The sequence below is a fragment of the Tinamus guttatus genome, unplaced genomic scaffold (assembly GCF_059628265.1).
Source record: "Tinamus guttatus ecotype Peru unplaced genomic scaffold, ASM5962826v1 Tinamus_guttatus_pri_ptg000661l, whole genome shotgun sequence".
NCBI classification, from domain to species: domain Eukaryota; kingdom Metazoa; phylum Chordata; class Aves; order Tinamiformes; family Tinamidae; genus Tinamus; species Tinamus guttatus.
The window spans coordinates 23,355-46,724 of NW_028289195.1; the positions used below are offsets into that span (position 1 = coordinate 23,355).

Below are 23,370 nucleotides of genomic sequence, written 5' to 3' on the forward strand. Positions count from 1 at the left end.
CTCTATTACTAGCTCAATTTTTTCTCCAGTCCTGATACTTTTTCCCGGATAGCTTGATGGGAAGCACTCTACTGATGCGTTGCCTTTTAAAGTTTTGATAATTATCATTGCAAAATTTAGTAGGTGTGCAGGCAGTATGATTCGACTGTGCTAGTTCTTTGGTCATGATTCCTTAGAAAGAAGGGATGTTACATGCTTTTTGGACACCATAAACGTAAACATTTGGGATGAACTACTAATACGATTAAATGCACTTTGGAGCTATCAAGTTTGTTTTATAAACCTTTGTTCCCAATAATATTTCTTCCTTGTAGCGTCGTTTAAAAACAAAGCAGAAAAGGCACTCAAATGGATGTTTCCAAATTTGATTTAATGAAAATGTTTTGAATGTTAAATGGTTTCAGGTCTTTTATATGTGAGTAAAATGAAAGGAGTTTGAAGCACTCTTCCTTACCTCATAGATGAAAATTGTGCTGTTTCTTGCTGTACCTAGAGTTTTGCTCTCCCTTTGAGTGTGCCTGCCAGCAAAACTGAAGGATATGTTTAGAGGGGCTCAATTGTGTGGTATAGAAAAATGAAACCTTTTCTTGAGAAATAATGAGGAAAAAGGCAAGTGTAGAAAAACATTCATCTGTGTCTTCCAAGGTGTTTTCTCAACCTTCAGCCTGGTATCCCCAGAAGAGACAGTGCCCTCAGGGCAGGTTTTTCTTTTCTTAAGGGAAAGTTTTGTTCAGAGTTACAGGTATCATAACCATAGACTAGAAAGCAGAAAGCAAGCCAGCTCACTTTATTAGAAGTTAACTGCTGGTTTTTGTCAGTTACTCAAAGCCAGGGAGAGTGCCAGGTATCCTGCTTTACTATGGGATGAGTTAATGACCCCTTTGCACTCTGGTTGGTAATTACTCTGCTGAATGAAAAGAGAAGTAAGTATAATTTAACAGGAAAAATATAAGTATTTGCTATTTGTGTTTTTGAGGGTATCAACTCTTATTTGTACCAGGAAAAGAAAGAAAGAAAAAAAAAAAAAACTGCTTATGGTCAGTGCCATATCCTTTTTCACTCAAATTATGTAAATCCAATTTGTCTTGACCCACAGCTGTTCTGGAGTATGATGGCAGAATGGTTAAGACATCTTGCTGTGGAAAGAAGGTGTTAATTTGAGTTCTGCTCTGGATTTACATAACATTAAACCTTCAGTCCATCTGTGAATATTTATCTGGTCATTTCTGCTGAGGAATCAAAGGTGGTAAAATGAGATGCTTGACACATCACTGCCTTTTTGTGTGTGACTGTAAAAACTGGTAGGCTTTAACTGTGTTAATCTGGTATGTCATTTGGATTTGGGATGGATTTTTAACCTTTCAAAATCACACAGTACCACCTCTCTCCCTACAAGTTTTTTTCATTAGCAATTGGAATTAAACCTACTCTTGTTTTGTCTTCAAGCTGCCTTTTAATAAGTCATCTCTAATATGAAATTTAAGATAATAATCTAAAGTTTTAGTTCTTGAACTGGAATTTTAAAATATGCTGATGAGCCTTTTATATATGTGTATAAATATACACATACACATATATATATTTGTTTCCCTGTTAAGCTTTTGGGAGGATTTAGTGTATTTTTCATGCTTTTGTTTCTTAGCTTAGCTTGGGGATAGAGGTCATGTTTTCTACTGATGTTGGATTGCTTCTAGCACGAGGTGCCTGACTAAAGCCTTTGCTTAATGCTGATGCATATACTTATACATACACAAAAACAAAAAATCAAAAAATAAACCAACAGGTGTCAGCAAAGACCATGTTAACAAAACACTGGGTCAAATCACATCAACAGTAATACTGCATTAATGACAAATCCATATTGTTTTTCATTTAATTCCCTCAAAAGATCTTGAGATCCTATTTGTGATCAGTCAACTTAGGATCCAGAATATCACACCAAGGCTTTAGGACTGAATTGAATTGCTTTCAGTAGAGAAAGCAAGAAATCTCTTAGAGGTAATGTCTGTTCCATCTTAATGAATTGTTCTCCCACACTATAATCCAAGTGAGGTCTTTTGTGCATTTTTAAAATGCCATTGATCTTTTTTTTTCTTGCAGTCAACAGAGCCTTTAGAAAGTCAATTCAGCTTTTAGGGTTTTTTTCCTTGCTCTGGTGTGGTGCTGGTAGTTTTTTTTTTTGTTTGTTTGTTTTTTTGTTTGCTTGTCTCAGTTTTTAGGTAAGTCTGTGTCCAAGACCAGTATGTCAAAACATTCCCTTGCATCTTTCATTGTTACTTATTGGCAGGTTTGTCACTAGAGAGTCAAAATAAAGCTCATTCAACCAAGGCCATAGCAGCCACGGTAGCAAGCCTCAGGTCAGTCCCACCACTCGAGATTTGCCGCAGGGCAGTCAGTTGGAATTCATTTTGCATTTTTTCACTAGGCATTATTGCCCTGACACTGAAAAGAGGAGGGGAAAAAAAGCTTTTGGGTGTAATATAAAGGTAGCTTCCTTTTCATGGTCACTTTCTCTTTTTGCCCTTATTGTGATTATTACCAGAAAGGGAATAAATCTTATAAAACAACAACAACAAAAATCTCTAACTCATGATAGTATTGATAGTAGTGGCTTAAACTTACTTATTTTTTGGATTTAGTGATAAAATACTTGACCTATGTACACTGTCTTGACGTCCCTAGAATACTGCTAATAGTGCTGTGGGGCGTAATCTCTTAAGCTCTAAAATTATTAAAATTATTGGAAAATAGTATTCTTTCTAGACCCATGAATGATCCATTTTGAGGAAGATTCTAGAAGACTAAATACTTGTATCAGGTCTGAATTGATAGCTGGAAACATTTGTGAGGCTTGGGGAGCTGACAGTGACTCTCTGGCTGTGCAGAGTCAGGTGCTGCTTTGGAGAAAAAGGAAAAGAACATGCAAGCAAACGACATTGGTTTTGTTATATAAGTAGAATTGTCAGACTGGTAATGTCAAGCAGTTACACACTTTAAATGTAATTCTCTCACAGAAATTGACAAGAGGCTAATCCTAGAGCTTGAATTGCTTCTATGCATTCTCTAAAGAAAAAAAAAAATCTTGCATTTTTCTCCCCCTCAAAGCATAGTAAATCATATCCAAATGAGTTACTCTAGTAGTTCAGTATGGTGAGGTTTCGGTATTTTGAGCAAATCTTTGTCAATAGTATATTCAATTGAATTTTATTTCCCTTTTCTTTTTCTAGCTTTGTGCCTGTACTTTAGGTTTATATAGGAGATTAAGTATGTTTAAGCTGTAAGGTTAACAGAGGAATGGCAACTGCAGGAGGAACAGGTATTTAAGGAATGTTATTTCACAGATTGACATCTTTAGGGCTTAGAAGCCTCCTATCCCCGGAATAAGTGTATCTTTGCCGTATATATCTCATCTCTGATGTAACGCAGCCTCGATTCATTTCGAGAGGGTAGTTCAGTCTCCTTTCTCATTTAGCCCTTGGAGCAGTGAAAAGCGGAACAAGAGTGGTGACTGTGGTGATAGGCTTCAGCTTGTAATTTCAATATTTATGAATGGGAAATGTGACAGAGATGGATTCGTTTACCTTTGAGTCCCCTCTGCAGAAAAATCGCAGGTCCATTCATCTGGATCTGGCCCACAAGAAGGATATATTTAATTAATAGTTTGCTCTCTCTTTCCTTTTTTTCTTTTAGAGTTGTGTAGGAACATGCAGTGGTGTGCACAACTTGTTTTCACAGCTGGCTTTCTGTTGTCCTCTTACCAATGGTCTTGTCATCTGTCCTGTCACATGGCTGGATGTGATGTCGGATAGTCACATCTGGTTTATCCCTTACCATGTTGTATGTGCTTCCTTTGTTACCGTGTATTAACTGTACGCTGGCCATATGACAGTGTTGTTGGCCTTTTGGTCATGGGAGAAGAGGGACATGTGGCATTTGATTGTATTCGAAGGGTCCTTGTGGTGTGCTGAAGGGTTCCTCACATCTACTGTGAATCCACAAACAGTTATTGAGTTATTGCAGTGTTTTCCAGTGGCGACTGATAGGTGTTGGTTTGGAAGGAAAAGGCCCCAAACCCTCCAGGTTCATACCTTTTTCTAAGTATTTTTAGCAGTGGGTTCACTTGGAAGGCATTTTGCAAGTTTAGAAGTAGTTTATTTCTTTTTTTTTCTTCTCTGTAAGGGGATTGCTGTCCTGTTCTTAGGCTTAGTGTAGTGGTGGGCAGAGTTAGCCTTGGTTCATTTTGAAAGTGGGAATAGTCGCAAGGGAGAAGAGAACTTGGGTTGTAAAGCACCGCAGGGAAGGGGCTTGACTAGCAAGACTCAGTGCACTTCATTGCATCCCAGCATGGGTTTTGATATGGTATATGCTGAAACAGCTCTCCTGGATTAGAATGTAGGTGCTATAAAACAAGTCACTGCGTTATGATCTAGTGTCTGTATGCCTGGCTATCTGTATTATGGAAAAGTTCAGCAGTGAGTCAGCTACCGTTCTGGTTTTCCTTGTGTGGCAATCAGACTCCTGAGATTTTGGCATGTGTTAAACCATTTTATTTTTTAGAAAACCTGAATTTTAAGTCTCTCACTTTAAAATGAGTTATTTTGGTCATCTTGCTTTGTGGGCATGCTTTTTTTCTCCCTCTCTCTAGACTTTCACTGTTTAAAGCCCTCCAGTACTTCTTGCACCTGTTTCTGCAGTGCAGAGTCTCCTTGTATTTGCCTCTGTTTATAATCAAGCTTAGACTACAGTACTTCACAATCTTTGAACTTTATAAGTAGTCTCAGTGGCTCGTGGCCTTTAATTTCTATGTTGACGCATTGTATACCACTATCAATCTTTTGATCACTTGACTTTCAGGAACCTGGATTGCACAGATTTTACAAATTATGCTGCAATTAGAAATCTTCAATATTTTAAAATAACTGAAACCAGTCCCTAAGGAAATCTTAAAAGAGCACAGATAATCACTAAGTCAGAACTTCAACAGTTTATGTGTACTAGGATCATGTTTCAACCTGCACTTTCAGCTTTGCCCCATAAGTTGTATGGAACATTATAGGCTTGGCCACTGTTCTACAGGATGTGTACCAACACAAGGGTAAGATCTCTGCCCAGGATATGGTAATGTTTTGGAGATTCTTCTTATTGTCTTCTGTATCTATCTTCTACTGTCCATGAAATTTAATTATTCTGTAATTAAAAATGGTCCTTTGTGGATCTATATTATACAGCTGTATTAAATTTCTGTGTGTTGGGTAACCCTAAGTCTTATGTTTCCTATTTAATATAGCATCCTTGGTGACTTTTATTTAATCTTCTTAGAAAAACATTAAATTGTGCTGATCATGACATAAGTCTATCCCCCAATTATCCATCAGACTTATTAAACTATAAAGATATCTTTGGGGCCACTAGTTCTTTGGAAAAGCACTTCTGAAGGTATTTTCATTGCTTCAATTCTGCTCAATTTGGAAGGCTTACCTTGTTTAAGCTCCTCTGAAGGGAAATGACAGCCCTGAATTTAGGTTCCTGTCCTGAAACCACATTTAGTAACATTGGGCTGGAATGAACAGCCTTCGTCACTGGTATATGCAGTCACAAGCAACCATATAACAGACATTTAATCCAGAAAAGTTTGTAGAGTGTAATCTTATTCACCTCTCATTCAAGAAGCCGCACGATACTTTTCAAAATCTTAAAACAGTTTTCACATCTTAGAAATGAAGTATCAGAATTCATAAGCTAATAATATTACCTAAAGAAGCTGTGGTTATTTAAATTGCATCCCTTATGTCTGAAACATAGGCTTCTGATGGAAAGTCTAATTATTACTCTATAAATAACATACCAAACTTTCCTTCTCTTTTGAACACATACAGAAAATCAAGTTTTACATTTTTTTTCCACTTTGAATTTTTCAAAATTTCATATCGCCCACAAGAATCTAAGAAATAATTTAAAGCAGATGATCCCAGACGTAATGCTAGGTTTGTAACATTTCCAGTACTTGCAGCCATATTCCTTGGTAGGACAGAATTATACTAGATTTTCCAGAATAAATGCAGTAAACTTGGCCATTAATATGTTATTTTAAAATATGCAAATGCCTTCAAATAGGGTATTTCTGAACTTGCTGATCTCCTATTTCCCCAGCAAAAAATGGGGACCTTATACAAACAGGGGCAGTTTATAGCAGGTTTCGTTCTACTGTGTCTCAGCCTAGTGACTGGTCTCAGTCCTAGTGCCAAGCTGCCTGAGAATGAGTATCATGCTTTCCCCTTTGCATCAGAGAATCCTACTTATTTTGTCTTTCTTATGTCTTCTCATATTATAGCATTCATTAGATTATACCTTTTCTGTACTATGTAGCGCTCTAGTGATTTAACAATCTCAGTTTTTAAGGCTGATACTGTAAGTGCATGAAGGCTTAGTTAGAATCAGAGCCCCATTGAGCAAGACTCAATGAGTCAGAGGTTACTTTTGTCTTGAAGAGGTCACATTCTAAATAGATAAGAAAGATTAGAAGTAGATGCAACTGCATAGCTGGGGAATAAATGGTCGTTTTTTGCAGCTGGTATTTGATATGTACACTTCCTTCTTTGCAATTTTTTTCTTCTCTTCCAAGCATTCTTTATTATTTTTTGATGTTAGTACATGTGGAGCTTTAAAGTGAAAAATAAAATCCCTATGTTTGAGGCCATATTATCATTATACTCATTTTAATGTCTATACAACATCAGCATCTGAGACTGCAGGAACTTAACTGCTTTACTTGTTGGCATTATACTGAAGTTGATTTCAGCGAACCATAAAAAGTTTGGCCCTGAAGGTAAAATTACACTGTATGCATGTTCCTAACATACTGCTTTGGGGATAAACATGTCTTAAATCAACTCATTGCTTACAGCTAAATTCTCTCCCCAAATGCAGTTTCCCTGTAGATACTAATGTTCGCTAAGACTGATTTTTTTTTTTAAACCGTAAAGTTTTTAAACATAATTCTATCAATACATGTATTTGAGCAAGATAGTAAAAAAAAAAAAGTCACATATTTCTAATAAAGGTTTTTTGTCTTTTGCGGAATGTGTGCATGTGGGTGGGCTTTTTTAATTTACTTTCATCAGTACTTTTAATTTGTTCAGATATGTTCCAAAGGCTTGCATATTGCGCTTGCTCACATGTACATAATGAAAACTTTTGGACTTCACTGAAACTTTATTTGGTAATTGTGCATTTGGAAAATTAAAATTGAAGTTTATGATACCCTGGCTCCTACTTGCATCATTCATAGCGTGTTGTTAAGATGCCATCACTTGGGAGCGACGTTGCTCCTGTGGCTTAATATGCTGCAAGTTCAGCTGGCTGTTACTGCGGCCTTGAGGGGGTGGACTAAAGAATACCAGCTGGGTTGTGCCCAGATAGGCTTAGATTAATATTTCAGGACTTAGATCTTGTCCTGTCTGGAATTTAAGCTGGAAATTAAGTTCCCCAAGCTTTAAAGGGAAGGCAAGCACTGTTTGCGACTCTTAATGAGCACTTTTTTCCCTTTTAATTTGCAACCGCCTTTTTTTTTATTTTTATTTTTTTTAAAGTGAAGCCAGCAAAATCTAGGCAGTTACTTCCAAACCATTTTACAATGCCATATGAACAAAGCATTTTAGTTTCTTCTATAACTTAATTGCCAAATTAATAGTAGTCAGAAGGTTCTTCCATTTGCATCTCCACTCTCTCAGAATATATAAAGGTGAAAAAAAAACCCTGGATACTGGACATGTTTTTGAAGTGTGTGATGCTTGAGACAGCAACTGTTTGGTTGCGATTGGCTTTTTTTTTTTTTTTTTTTTTTGATTGCTCTTTGAAATAATATTTTTTTTTCTGTCTTAAAATTTCTACATAGAGACAAGAGATTTAAATTCTCCCATAGTGGAGAATCAGCCAGGGATTTTTTTTCTGTTTTAACCGCCTTTGACCTACCTTTCCCTTGCCCAGTGAGTAGAAATGGCAACGCAGCCTGTGCTTAGGGTGACTAAGGATCTGCTCTCTGCATAGCTCATAAAGTCATGAAGTGAACCTGCAGGGAGGAGGGTTTCAGCAGTCCTGCTTATGGAGAAAAAAATAATGCTTTTAAAGTATTTCTTTGCAAAATAATAATAATAATAATAAAGCCTTTCTTGGGCCCCTGAGTATATATTAATTGGTTATAATCCTTAGTTTTGAGGCACATAATTATTCACACAACAGCAGGTGATGGATTCCCAGGTACAGATCCTGTTTCTTTGTAGTGACAAGCAGCCTCTTCTGAGGGCCAGAGCAGACCCTTCGGTAAGAAGCTGCAGGTTCTGTAATTACTTGTAAAGTGAGGATTTAGATATATAGCAAAACATGCACAAGTTTAACCACTTGCCTGTAAGTTTACTGACTGGATATGCTGTTAGTTTAAGTGCTCTAATTTCTGTTTGCTTTTCTTTGTTATTTATATTTTTCTTCCAGATCATAACTAAATATGTTTATGGACTACTGGAAAAGGAATGCCACTTGAAAAAAGTAACTCTCCCAGTAAGTGTAAATTCTTTTCATAGTTGTTATTCTGTTGACTTTGTAAAATTGCCAGTCTCTGCCCTGAGGGGACTGCGGTGCAGACTTCAGAAAAAGCCACGTTGTGCTCGGGCTGTATGGAAGTTACCATCTCAGGGCACTGACTTCATGTGGGGTGTGTGCTTGTGAGTGTAGAAATGGTTCTGCCTGCCTTTCAGTGTGATATCTCCACCTTAGCGTTCCTAGCTTGCCAGATGTGAGCGTGTTCAAAACGCTGTATTTTTAGTAGAGAAAGCCTCTTTTCAAAACCTGTTTTCAGAACCTATTTACAAATGTTCTTTGCAGCTGCATTGAGGGAACTGAAGACAGGTGTCTTTACGAGCTGAGGAATAAACTTGAAATAGAGTCTGAATCTTTTCAAAGCACACTTAACAAGTAGTTTTTTCAGTAACTTGTAACATATATTTGCAATGCCTTAAAGGAGGGATGCTGCGAAGAAGCTTTCTCTTGGTTAGATTGCTCTCTGCAGACAGAGAACCGGATTGTGTTTGCAGTGCCAGGCTGCATGATGCAATATGTGATTTAGTCTCTCTAGCTTCTTTGCACAGCAGGTTTTCTTTGAAGGGAGTTTTAGTACTTCTGTGTCCCAGACAGATAATTTTTAAAGGGAAGAAATGTTCTTATTCCATGCAATGTCACGTGCAATCTGTTAAAAGAGCAAGATATAAACTAAGATCAGCCAAAACTGAATTTGAGGAGCAACTTGTTGCAGTTGTGAAGTCTAATAATGCATCGGAGAGTTTGGGACCAATGGATGGTCGGATTGCAAAAGGAAGACAAAAAAAAGGAAAAGGTCAAATAAGACAAACTAAAATTATCATCTCCAATATTCTTCGATACAGACACTTTTTTCTTTTTAATGGGATTTAATTTTGAGAAACTATCTCAAGTTGACATATCGGTAGAGGGGATCTTGGAACAAATTGCTGTAACAGGCAATACTTGGTTTCCAGGATGAGATAGTTTTTAATCCCAGGGTTCTGTAAGACGGCAAATATGAAGCTGCAGAGCAACCAGCAGTGACCTGACTTACCACTTAAATCAGCATTTTTACATCAGAGAAACACAAAAGGACTAAATGCAATAGTAGACCTTGGAGGGGCTCCAGGAGTGATTCGCAGAACTATATTATCGCAAAGCCTGACCTTTGTACCAAGCAAATTAGTAAAAACTATGATAAAATATTGAATTAGTGAAGGCAGAACTATGTACTGAGGAAAATTCAATACTGCTTTTATTAAAAAAAAAAGTCTATATTGAAAGAGCTCAAGATCATGTGAATAAGAAAAATCTTGTCAATAATAGACTACCTGGATTTCCAACAAGCTGTCAACAAGCTTGCTAAATTTATTTCATAAAATTAAACTGTCATGGGATGAGAGGAAGAAGTCCCCTTATGAATTAATAATTGGCTGAAAGGAGGAGGAAAAAAAAAAGGATTCTTGTTTTATAGCTGAAAGAAGTTATTACAGATGCATTGTTGTTAAGGTCGGCACTGACATACTCGTTAATAAAGAAAAAGGGGGATTGATAGAAGAAGGTAAACTTTGCTGATTCTTCTAAAATGGTTTAGAATACTTAAATCTAAAGCTGATTGTGGTGAGTTTGGGAATTACTTCATGATGCTGAATGATTGCATGATAAAATGACATGAGATTCAATTTTGATGAAAGTGAAATTATGGAGAGAATAACTCTGCTAATACAGTAATGGGCTCTAAAAGAGCTTCTACTATGCAGGAAAGAGGTGTTGGAGTGATTGTGACGAGCTGTGAGGAAACATAAGTTAGTGCTCTTTGACAGTCAAAAACCTCAAAGCAACTAGGATGTTAGGAATTCAGTGTTGCAAAAAAATAAAGAAAATAAAACAGGAAAACATAGTCATTCTGTTTTTTATGTGGGCCCCCGTCTTCAATGTTGTGTGGAGGATATCAAAAAGGCTATGAGGAATCTGAAAAAGAATATAGAGGAGAGTTGCGAGAATGATTACAGGCACAAAATGCTCTTCAGTCAAAGATTAGACAGAAAGATTGTTCAGCTTAGAAAATAGATGACTGAGGAAGGAATATGACAAATCTATAAAATCATGAAATGTGCAGAGAAGATGAATAGGAAATGGTTATTCGCTTTTTCATAATACAGAAGCTAAGGGGCATCAAATTTAAATTATCAGGCAGGAGATCTGTAGTGAGAGAGAGGAAGTACTTTTTTCAGGTATGACCCAATTATGTTGTACAACTCATTGCCACAGAATACTATCAAGAAGAAAGATACAAATGGACTCGAAGAACCCATTTGGCAAAATTTAAGTGGGATAGATCCACTGAATTATTGTACATGCATGCCTGGATGTGAATTCTGGCTCAGGAAAAGGGAGGTTCTTGAGGTTATTGCTTTTATTTTTTCCTCTCCTGCCCCAACATGATTTTGGGTAGTATACCAAAATCCTATGACAACATTATAGGATTTTTTCGCTTTCTTAATTTCCACCTCCTGCCTGTGCAAAAGTCCATTTCTGCTGTCTTTATTTTGAGTTCTCAGGTGGCAGCTTCAGTTATCACCATGAAAAAAAAAAGTACATTCCTTTTCAGATAAAAAATCCATGAGTTTCAGCTATAAAATCAGGAAAGCTTGCCCATTATTTTAGTATGTTAGTATCCATGACAAAATATAAATCCCCATTTTTCCTACAAGGGAGGCTTTGGTGCGACTGTATTGTTAGCATAAGGTATTGTAGTTCTCAATGTTCAACATCTACTAGTGGACTTAAATTTAAATAGACTCATTTTCAAGGAGAAGCAGTTCAATTATTTCTTTTAAATTTCTCATTTTTTGCTCCACTGAAGGCTATATTATTACTGTAAGGAAGAGTGCAGATTCTTTTTACCTAGATGAAGCCTTTGTATTTCTCTATTTTTAATGGTATAGTCAGGGATTGATCTTTGCAGTTCTTTAGCTGTCGAGGACAAATAAAGGGTGCTTCTCAATTAAATGCATCTTTAACAGATTCTGGGAAGGCCTGAAGTGGAGGTTTAAGTAATCACAAACACATTTTATTGACAATGCCACTAAAAGGTCTCGCTTTGCAGAATCTTCTAACTTATCAATGCTTTGCTCTTTCACTTCAACAGCTAAAACTTTATTCAGTGGTTCTGTTGATTCTACTAGAAAGCCAAGAACTCGATTAAGGGAAAACAGTCTCTTATGTCCATTACTTACCACTTTCAGCTATTTTGCCACTTTAGTACAGTCAATACCTCTTTTGTAAAGATTCCACCTTTTAAGTGTGTTGAGTTGACTTTGGCAATTGCTAAATGCTAATCAATTTTTTGGTTGCACTGATCAGCAGTTTTATTTTTTATTATTACTTTGAGTATAAAAAAATTGAACATTAGTAAATTCGGTGTTGCGAAGACTGTAACATGAGTTGGCAAGCTTTATGTAGAAACACATAACAGAAAACTTCCCTGTTTTTCTAGAATCAAAGGAGCAGTTTCGTACTTCAACAAGCTGCTCACATTTATGTTCTCTTTTGAGTCTTTCCAGTATTCCATTTATTTGCCATTCCATTTCATCCACTCACAAGAGTTGTACTCATTTCACCCGTTTGCAGGATCCAGACCGATGATTTTTATTAAGTTTCTTATCTAGAATAAGAAAAATATTAGTTTTTGTTTCTCTTTAAAAGCTTAAAGTTCATCTTAAAGTTTAAGAAGTCCAATGTACAAAATGGTACTGCTAGGACCCAGTCAGTTTTGTGCAGTTTGGGCTAGTAATGGCTAACAACTGAAAAGCGTATAGTGAAGTCCATGTGGGAGCGTGAAGGTGAGATTAAGCTAAGGTTTCAGGTATACTTTGATGCTACCTTCTATGTTGACAAAAATGCAAAATACTCATAAGCATGCTGTTTAGGTATGATATAGACTAGTCATGTAACCAGTTATGAACATCTGAGATAGAACACTTGAGGAAAAGTTAATCCACTATTTGGAAGCCTTAAGTATTTTGTAATGTCTATTGAGTGTATAATTCATGAGAGGGTTGATCATAATCATAGATCATAATTGTAGACATTCATAAAACTTATAATTGTAGTTGTAAATTGGAAAAATAAACTAGAGAAGAAGAAAATAAAACTTTGTGTCTCCAGTAAATTATCAACAGAATTTAGATTGATTTGACATTCCTTGCTACAAATTATTGGAAGACTTTATCTCATGTGAATAACAATGTTGAATCAAATTGCAAAAGCGTCTAATTGAAATTCAGTGTTTACTGAATATATTCAATTTGTATTTAAGCAAAGGATCAGAGATAAGTGTTCATGAGTGCATCCAGAACAGAAAATTGCTAATAAATATAAATTATTTTATATGGTCTCAGTATGTCTCTCACTAAATGGTATTCTACATTGATTTGTCAATAAAGTGAGGTTGTGCACAAGAGTGACCTTTATATGCATTCTCTAGTGAAAGCTTGATTTAATGAATTACTACTGTTTGAAGATAAATTGACTTGAGGAAAAGCTTCCAAATATAATTAAGTTGAAGAAGGGAATGAAGGGTTATTTTTTTATCAGCTTGGTAGATAGGTTTAACTGTTCCAAATTAACATCTTTTCAGAAGTGTGAACTAGTTGTGTGTCTTCTAGTACATATGATTGCTAAGTGCTGGCATGTCCTGTATGAAAACTTATTTTTCAAAAAACAGTTTATAAAAGAGTAAAAAATCTAAATTGTATATTTATATATCTGCACATTGCTTTATCTGCAACTGTATATCTGAAAAGCTAATTTGCAGTGTTTTTGTTTAATTATAGTGTTATAAGTATTCAGCGTATGTGCAAAACTGAATTAGATCTCACTAAGTACTGCTTATGATTTAATATTGTCCAAGTTTTTATATGCCTGCCACTGTAAGTTTTAAGGTGTCAATACAGCAGCTTCAGAAGTGGCAATGTAAGTTGATTGCATCCCCAGTGTGGTTGGTGTCTGTTGTACTTTATTAGAATGTTGTACTCTTATTAGGAAGTTCTATTGACTTTATTCAGGGGGGGAAAAAAAAAAAAAGTAAGACTTGCTAGCTTTTAAAAGGTCTGAAAGCTGCTGAAAGAGGAGCCTTTGTAATAGTAATTGAAATCTCCCTTGGATAATGGCTCTAAAATCTGGTATATTTTTATGTTTCAAAGTTACATTGTGCAGATATGATTTCTACTTTATTTTTATTTAGTGCTGGTCATGCATTAGTAAATATAATATACGTACAAATAGTTGTTAACAAGTGAAATTTTTGGTATCAGTTCTGATGGTGAACTGTATACAAGTGAACAAGTGTTTTTTTTGTTTTGTTTTAATTTGTTATTGATGCAATAAAATGTGTCTTGGTTCCAATTGCAGGTAGATGCGACTGAGACTGAACCAAAGAGTTTTATCTTTATGAGCGAGGATGCATTAACAAATGCAGACAAACTCTTGGTCCTAATTCATGGTAGCGGTGTTGTCAGAGCAGGTCAGTGGGCTAGGAGGCTTATCATCAACGAAGATCTGGACAGTGGCACACAGATACCATATATAAAGAAGGCTACTGAGGTAAGTGAAGGTGCATATGTATATGTATGCTTGTGTGTGCATGTGTGTATAGGTATGCATGCATATGAAAAGCTATACATCTGTGATGTTTTAATTTGTTAGCGGGGTTCGGTATTTCCCCATGTGTTCACTTTCTGCAGGAGGGAATGCTCGTTTTGTTTTTTATTTTTCTTGCCCTTCTCCCCGCCTCAACTTTTGTCAACTAGAAACAAGTTCTTTTGCAGTTGGGGAAGAAAAAAAAAAAAGTAAAGATAAAAATCTTAGCTGTATGTCATATTGTTTTGGCGGCACTGCCATGTAGTTTAATATGGCAGCTAACGTGACAAGAGCCCTTAACAGGAGATGAGACACAATAGAAGGCACTACGGAAATTTGTTATGAAGTGTTTTATTTTACATTTCATTAGATTTGTATGTATTCTCACTCAATGTCTGTTGTAATCTCATGATAACATGAGCTTTCATGATAACAGCAGGCTTTCTTATTAGGCTTGTACTGAATTTGTTAGAGGCACAGGCTTTTTCAGTTTTGCACTGAATAATGATTCCTTCTGATTCACCTATCAATACTTGACAGTGGAAAACATTTACATTTTATGGCCACTATCCTTTTAAATTTACATCTTTATGTCATGTTGTACTGTAATATGTAGTAACATATGAAAGACAATGCATTTGCGTATTTTTTGTGTGATATCATAACTTTGTAAGTATAATTCATCTCTTTCATCTTGTTACATAAATGAAATTATCTGTAGCAAATGCTTGAAAAAAAATAAGATTTACTACTTCTCCTGTTACATTAACCAATTTAAGGTAGTTCTTTAATGTAAGTACTGTTTTTATCACTCTTAGTTATACATGTCTTTCTAAATTAAGCTTAACTTTTTTGCAGTAACACAAGAAAGTGGTTGGTATACAAAAGGGTTATTTCAAACATTTTGATTTCTTTTGCTTTCTTTTCAGTAAAACAAAGGAAATGTTAAATCTTGGGGCCATTATATTAATTTTGTGTTGTATTATTCACTAACAAAGCAGATTACAATTTGTGAAAACAAACAAAAACACAGATCTCATATTGCAATGATGCATGCATTCATTTAACATAAAATTTTTGTACATTTTAAATCAAGATACTTCAGAGTTATGGAGTATAATATAAGCATATGGTAGGTGAAGTATGAGATTAATGTCTACAGTGCAAGGTCCAAAACTCTTAAGAAAGTTGAGGAGCTCCTTAGTTTGTATTACCATGATGACATACATATATTTTTGCTCTTTCCTAGCAATACTGGTGTCGTTTAAAACTCTTTGAGCCTAAGCTACTTGGATGTCTTGGGAGAGAATGCTTTTAAGAGAAAGCAATTTTAGCTTGTATTTCCTGTTCCATATATATGTACTTACTTTGTCCAGTGATTGTATCAGTGTAACAGACAGCAGGCCTGTATTCTCTCTCTATATATATATATATGTCCTTAAAAAAGGTGGTGTATTTCTACATTTTTTTAAAATGAAAAACCAAAGACAAATCCTGAAGTTTAATGAGAAATCGCTAAGTAAATCATTCATTCACGTCAAGGACATCGGATGTTATGCTCTTCTCTTTGATTTCCTTCTCTCTCAACCTTGTTTTTAAATTTATAGTTTATTCCAATAATTTCAGATACCATAAAAACAAAACTCTTTTTTTTTGGTTCATCTTAAAAATCTGGTACGTGCACTACATATCTGGATCACATACTATTTGCAGTGGATTTTTGCAAGTATATACTAGATAGTAGTCGATTGTATTACAGAAAATATTTTTGGTATCCTGTAAACACTGTAGTGAGAATTACACTGTTAGATAAGACAACATCTTCACAGAAGTGCAGTCTCACTGAAGAAATCTGGACTCGTTATGTTATGACTAAAAGAAATAAAAGAGAAGTATTTCCATGCTCATATTGTGTCTTCTTCCTGCATGGATTGTGTAAATTACCCAAGTACAGGTAGTTATGGCAGAGTGAAAAACTTAATTTTCATTAATGGTAGTTAAAAGTACAGCCTTTTCTCTGTGTGTAGGTATATATATGTATATACATGTGTATATATGTGTGTGTGTGTGTGTTGATTTAGGCACTTCCATCTCTTACAGAATAAAAGCAACTACCTTGGATAGTAAATGTCCAGAATGCAAATTGTCATAACTTCTCATACAATGTTGCTGGTTTGAATTAAGGAAATATTTTCCATGATCTTCCATGATCTTCCACTGTTTCTTTTAAGAAGAGGTCTCATACCTGAATGAAATCTGAATACCTTATTGAAATGCAAGATTATAGTCCTGATGAGACAGGAACATTTGGGGGGGTTGTTTTTTTTAGTATACTGTATGAATTTGAAGTGGGCGTTATCATCCAGGATTTGAAAAACGTACTGATCTGTTAGGATGGTGAACTGTGTGCTGGTCAGTTGCTGTGGATAAGGTTTTCTTTGGTAAAAACAAAAAATAATTTGCAACAGTAGTAATAAATCTCTTGTGTGCAGGAACTAGTGTCTTTCTCAATTTGCGGATGGTGGTCCTTCGTCCATCTTTTATGTCAAACTGTATTTAGTAGATTCCATCTTCTGTGTAATAGGCAGTGGAAATGTTGGGAATTGTTTACAAATTGCATGTAAGGAAGGTAAGAGTAATGGGTTAAATTAGAAATCTGAAATTTGATGGTGTGAAAAAGACTTTCTAAGAAATAAGAAAAAGATTACATACAAGAGACAAGATAGAGAACAGATTGTAAGAAAAGGAGGAGGGAGAAAAGTGTATAGAATGTGAGAGACAGAAATGTGTAAATACACTGAAGCAGGATAGGGAAGGATCTACTGTAGAAAAAAAGTATAAGAAGGCAGATGTGATAATATAAAGCTTAAGGAAGGTAAGAAAGGCTTAATTAAAATTCTAGCAGATGCATATTGTAAACATATATTAAATAAAAGAGGCAATTTGTTATTAAAAAAGTAACAATTTTTTTTTAAAGTTCCTTACAGAAGTACCAGATAGATCTTTTTCCTTGACGTTGTCTTCGTTGGGAAATGCTGAAGTTGTGATAGGAGAAGTCATCTTGAGATGCAAGAGGCTAAAGTTCAAATTCTTTCTGCGGGGAAGGAGCAGATTATTTAATTCCACACTGAAGATGCTCTACTTCTTAAAAATAAATAATCAGAACTGGAATTTTAGTCTGGGTCCTCCACATTTTGAGTAGATATATGATTCACTTCAGCCCGAGATAAGGAGAGAGGGAGTTAAATTCTTTAGTTCAGTGGGAGGGCTTTTACTCAGGGTGCCACAAATTAATAATTTAAGTTCCTTATTTTATTCAGGATAGTACTCCGTTATTCCATATGAGAACTTCAGCTGTCAGCCTCTTTAAGAGAAGGTTATGAGTACCCTTACCTGGCTTGTTAATAAGTGATAATAGTGTGGATGTTAATCAAAATATTCAGTTAAGAGATGTACAAATGATGTCATATATATATATATATTTATACATAGTGAAGTTATACCTATGGACAAGTGAGAAAGGATGCAGAAGAGGACTGCTGCTCCTTGCCATAGCACTCCCTCTGCAGTGACTGGAGAAGTAGGTTCGGCGCTTTGAAGTCCCCTGGGGAAACGGAAGTCCAGCTTGCCTAGGCCTGGACACTAGGAGGAATTTTGGAGTATTTTATCTTTGGTACATTTCCTCCAGGGGCTAAAAAAGGCATCAGCTTTCTGCACTGGTTACTGCAGGAGTGTGAAGAAGCTATTGGAGGCTTTCTGAGTCTTTGGAAGCTCAAAATATTTGTAACCTAAGACAGCTTATGGTCCAAGGTTTGCCAGTAGGACTCAACTACAGCAACTGTGAGCAATCTGCTTCCGGAGGGTGGTTGTTTTAGGAAGGTTGGCTTCAAAGTCAGTATCATTTCACATGGATATTTTGGCGGGAGGAAAGAATGCAGAAATCTGAGTTTTCCTGAACAGAGGAACTATCTGGGGCTTACCTGACATGGGCATCATCCCCAGAAATGTTTCTGCAATGCCTGATAAGGTTTTCATCTCCTGTTTTCCCTTGTGCTTATCCTGTATTTTTCACTGCATTCCCTTAACAGCTTCTATGTTGTTTAACCTAGAATACTGTCTTTATTCGCTCGGTATTATTCCTTTCTGTAAAACAGTGAGTGGGGTAATATTTACTCAGAATTGCAGAGGGTTTATTTTGGCTTGGAATCAGATGTCATCTGTGTTTTAACTGTGTTGAATGGAACAACAAAATCATCCAATATAGTAGCTATTGAGTTTGCTCTTCATAACTTTTATGTGATTAATTAACCTTTATGGTTGGTAATGGTAACGCTTTTTAGTGTCTTTCCATTTTGTAAAAATCAGTGAGTTGCAAAAGTAGATTTTTAAATAATATCAAGTTGTTTTTTAAAAAAAAATCTTTCAGAGTACAATAACAAGAATCCCCGTAGACAAACGATTGCATTTTGATTCGTCTAGAAAATGAATTATTTGGTAGACCGCTGCAGACTTTAAGTAGAATGTATAGATAAGCCAAGTCCCCTTGGTTTTAGTGGTTGTATTTTAAAAACCTAAAATTGTAAATTTTGTCTTATAGTTTGCATGTAATTAACATAATATTCACGTGGGAAAGTGACACTTTCTTGGGGGGTGGGGAGTCAACATTTCACTGCTATGACAGTATTTATTTAGCATGTTAATATTTATGCTCATGGTTTTTCCTAGGCATATTGTTGCAGAAAGAATTTAAAAGACTACATTTTTTAAATAGTAGTCAACACCTGAGTATTTGGGAGTTCTTTTTTGGGCATTCAAATATTTTACTGGAAGTAGAATTTTACTGAAACAAGCAGTAATGTGATACGTTGTTTTGTTTCAGGTAGTAGTTAGCTGACTGGTATATAAATTTGCTTTTATTCATTTGGATAGACTGTACAAATAGAATTGCCTGGAAAATATAAAAGTTTTATTTTTACATTTTCTGCTGCTCATGAGGATAACGTTGAGAGAACTTACATTACAACTAACTACATGTATGATCTTTTGAGATATTTCTGCATATATATAACCCCAAATTACAATATATTCCAAAGCAAATTCTCATGTGTTATTGACAAAAATTGGCTATAATAAAGAAAATTAAAAAGTGAAAAAATAGATTAATATCTTTTTATTATCTAATGAGAAGTTTATCTCTCAAATGCTGATTTGAAATTCTGACCACCGAGCTAGATAGAAGGAAAAACTTATGTAGGTGCTTGGAAGTGTTACTAATTGATCACAAAATATGTAATATTACCTAATAAGCTCCAGAGAAGATTTATTGAGTCAGAAATTGAAGGAAAAGGTTAAAATCTTAGTCTAATGTTGAACTGACAGAGTGTATAAGCTCCCACCAGCCCCCATGCCAGCAGAGGAAAACAGTGATTTGACAGCTCCACTCTTTGGAGCGGGCTTACTAACGACAGCTTATTCCTTTATGATTTCAACTCTTGACAGAAGACAGGTCTGCTGGTTGCATCACGGCAGCTGTATCATTACCTTCTGGCCCTGGCAGGACTGAACTGAAGGAAAAAAAAAAAAAAAAAAAGAACACTTGCAATTCAGGCAAGCCAATTATCCTTTGGAATTTGGTGCCTTGTCTCTAAGATAGGTGTAGATATATGTAATCCTTGTAGCAATAATTGTTTCTATCTTCATTCTTATATGTATTTTTTTCTCTGCTACGTGCTTTTGGTAATATAAAGTTATTAAGGAATGCCTTGTCATATTTTATTCTAGTGATTGGGTTGCTGTAGTACCCTGTAGCACCTTGTGTTATTTCTCTTTTGCTTTGCTACTGACCTACGAAAAATCAGTTTAGACTATTTGCATGTATGTGACTTGGAAAGATTTTTTTTTCCAAATCATTTAAGATTTGTTTTCACTAGCTAAGTGTGGGAATAAAAGCACATGTTAAATATTTAAAATTGATCATGATCATTTTAACAGCAAAGTTTAATATGAGTATAAATGGCCTTTTTATCATATGCAAATTAAACTTTTTTTTTTTTCTCTCCCTTCCTCCTTTCTCCCTTCAACTTGTTGGATACCTAGCAGTGACTCTGGAGACTTAGAAAAGAGAAAGGGGGGGTGTGGATTTTTGAAAGTATGTCAAAAGCCTTGGGGTTTGGGTGTGATCAGAATTTCAATAGAGGTTGAGATGAGTTTAAATGCATAGAAGGCGAACATAAAAATCTTGTTTAATTTCTGTCATGTTGTTCTTTTTTTAGTCACTCTGATGTCTTTTTCAAATCTGCTTTTCTCTCAAGCTTTGTGCTACTATATCCAAGATCTGTTTTTTTTTCTTTTTTTTTTTTCCTCTTTGTATTTCGTTTTAACTGCTGATCCCTTTTCTGTGGTGCTTCTGCCTTTAATATCAGCTGAAGCAGTCTGAATTGCTGAATCAAAGCCGTTTTGGGAGAGAGACAGTATTTAAGATTGTGCAGGGTGAGATTCTCTGGGTAGAAGGTAGCACTTCCTGCAGTTATAATCAATGCGCTTGGCACTTTCAAAGGCAGAAGAAGCCATGGACTTGCTCAGGGGTTAAACTTTTTAAATAACTTCCCTTGGGAAAAATGCTATCAATAAAATGGAATAATTAGTTGAAGATTCTTGAGTAGCCTAGGTTTCAAAAGAAAAGATTAGAGAGAGATTGGGTTTGTGCTTGCATTGTATTTTCCCTCTCCTTTGTTTTTAACCTATGAGCTTTTGTTTGATGGCATTCACCATTGCTTCAAAATGATGTCACTTGCTTAACTGCAGAGTTTAAATTTGCAGACTTTCTTTTTCTGTAGTCTAATAATTATGAGAATGGTGATAAAAATCTCTGCAAGAATATAGCATTGTATTTGCTAGCTTTCTTCCTACCTACACCCCTATTCTGCAAATACAGTCATTTTTAGTTCTACAAAAACATCTTGGACTTTCATTCCTCCTTGATAAGCTTAAGACATTAAAATACATTAACTAAAAATTATTTGTAAAAATTAGAAGAACTAAGTAGAGCATGAAATGAATGTCTTGTGCTTAGGATAATGAGAAGTCGGTTGATTTCTATATAGATGAACAATACTATTATGGAATGAAATGCATATCATTTTGTCTTAAATCTTGTCTCCTACAATTTCTGTTTTTGTGGGAAATTCTTCATTTTCTTTTTTTATGTCGCATAATTTTTGTAAAGGAGCTGTTTTGAAATATAAGACCTGATGGAAAATGACACTTTGAATATATTCTATAGTATATGCATACCATAGAAAATACTGATAAATTATGTATGAACGGGTTTAGTAGAGGAGTCCTGTCTTTCATTAATTATTAATTTATTTGCACTTTTCATTCTTCGTAAATCTTGTAGAATCACTGACAGCGCTGGACAGTAACTGAGCAAGTGAATATGTCATCAAAATGCAGTGTTCTTCTAGGTTATACATAAATGACACATGTACTTCCTGAATAGGTTATTTTTAGGTGTAGGGTTTATTATATCTTCACGATTTTACTTAAAACATAAAACTTGTGTTGATTTGGCTCCCTTCAGCATTTGGATAGATTAACACCTGCTATAAGCTTATGTGGAGAAGGCTCAAGGATTTGTTTGTGACAAGCTGGTTGTGGGATCATGTTCTTTTAATTCTGCAAATTAAAAGATGAAACTCCTTCTGTTGCATTATGGATCTTAAGTATTCTTGTTTATTCTAAATTGACAATATGCATGGTATTTTATAAATGGTACGGTATTATGATATTTATAAAAGAAACGTATGGTTACCTATTAATATGACTGTAGTTAGAAAAAGAGTAGTTATTTGTGACTCGGATTATATAGGCCACTTCTTAAGAATCCTATTCAGAGATAAGTAAAATTATAATCCAGTGTTGGTTTGGTTCAGAGCACTGGGATATGTGGAAGTGTCATAGCTTCATTGTTATTCACGTTCGAGCAGGTAAACTGATACTTAACACAATAAATCAAAATAACTTTCTGTTTCAGTTGATTTGCCACAGCATGATTGTATCTCCCATTTCAAGGTCCAGGGGGAGTCAAGTAAATTTTGCTAGGGTAACAGTTTTGCTCATGCCACACAGCAAAACGTTCGCAGGACAGTGCATTAAGGGTGGGAACTTCCTTTGAGTACTAAGGCTCTGATTATGCTTATAGAATCACACGATGAAGGTTTTAAAAATGAAAATACAAAGGAGCTTTCATGGGTTTTGTTTTTTTGGGGGGAACTTTTCTTTTGGGGTGATCCAGACAGTAATTTTGATAATGTAGACTTGTGAGTGGCCATTTTATTCCTTATGGAATATAATTTTTTTAAAGGCATAATCTAAATTTATTAAAATTGCATTCATTTGGGATAGATGAAATTTTAATTGTTGAATTCGTATATTATTCTCTAATTATCATTTTTGTTTTGCTTTATGGAGAGAAAAAGACAACAGTAGCCAGTACCTTATTTTCTGTTTATCCTGAGCATATTCATTCAACATGAAGTGCAATTGTAATGCTAGTTGATCAGTTTTATCTTGCTCATCTTATATGTATTATATCCGGTTATGTGGTGAAATTTGTATGTATTTTACTATCAAGAAATAGCAATGTACATTTTTGGTATATTTACCTTTTTAAAAAGTCAACTCACTAGCTTTTCACAGTTTTTAATATCTATTTAAAAAAATGAAAAGATGTTTTGTTGTATTTATTAGATGTACAGATGTTTAACACCCAGTTAATGTAATGCATTGTAATGTGTGAATTATATTCTTTGCAATATATTTCACAGAAATAGTATTACATATGTGTGCCAGTATAGGTATGGCGTGTGTGTGTGTTTAGTATTATACAGAACTGCCAATACCCTGTTGATTTTTTCAAATGAACCATTACTTAAAAGACTTATCAATTCAATAGGGAGATGAACATTTCCTTATTCATACCATGAAATGCATATTTGAATAAAATTATCTTTTGCTTACTGTGCAGTGAGCTAGAAAATATTAACTTTAATGCATAGGTATTCACATACCAAATGTGAGCTGCTTTATCCTTAAATAGTTTAGTACTGTTCTAATAAAGCACATTGCTCCTTCAGGTAATAAGGAAATGGATCT

General features: G+C 35.1%; 1 protein-coding gene across 4 annotated transcripts in view; it reads left to right on the top strand.

Moving 5' to 3' along the window:
- The window catches only part of ARB2A (ARB2 cotranscriptional regulator A), a 226,433-nt gene that overhangs the window by 18,933 nt on the left and 184,130 nt on the right, over positions 1 to 23,370 (top strand). For 3 of the 4 annotated variants that reach the window (XM_088536388.1, XM_088536389.1, XM_088536392.1), the window contains 2 exons: positions 8,488 to 8,553; positions 13,987 to 14,178. In XM_088536388.1, coding sequence (XP_088392514.1) covers positions 8,488 to 8,553; positions 13,987 to 14,178 — 258 coding nt within the window. The remainder of the gene's footprint in view (positions 1 to 8,487; positions 8,554 to 13,986; positions 14,179 to 23,370) is intronic. The other variant, XM_088536391.1, reaches the window with a different exon arrangement.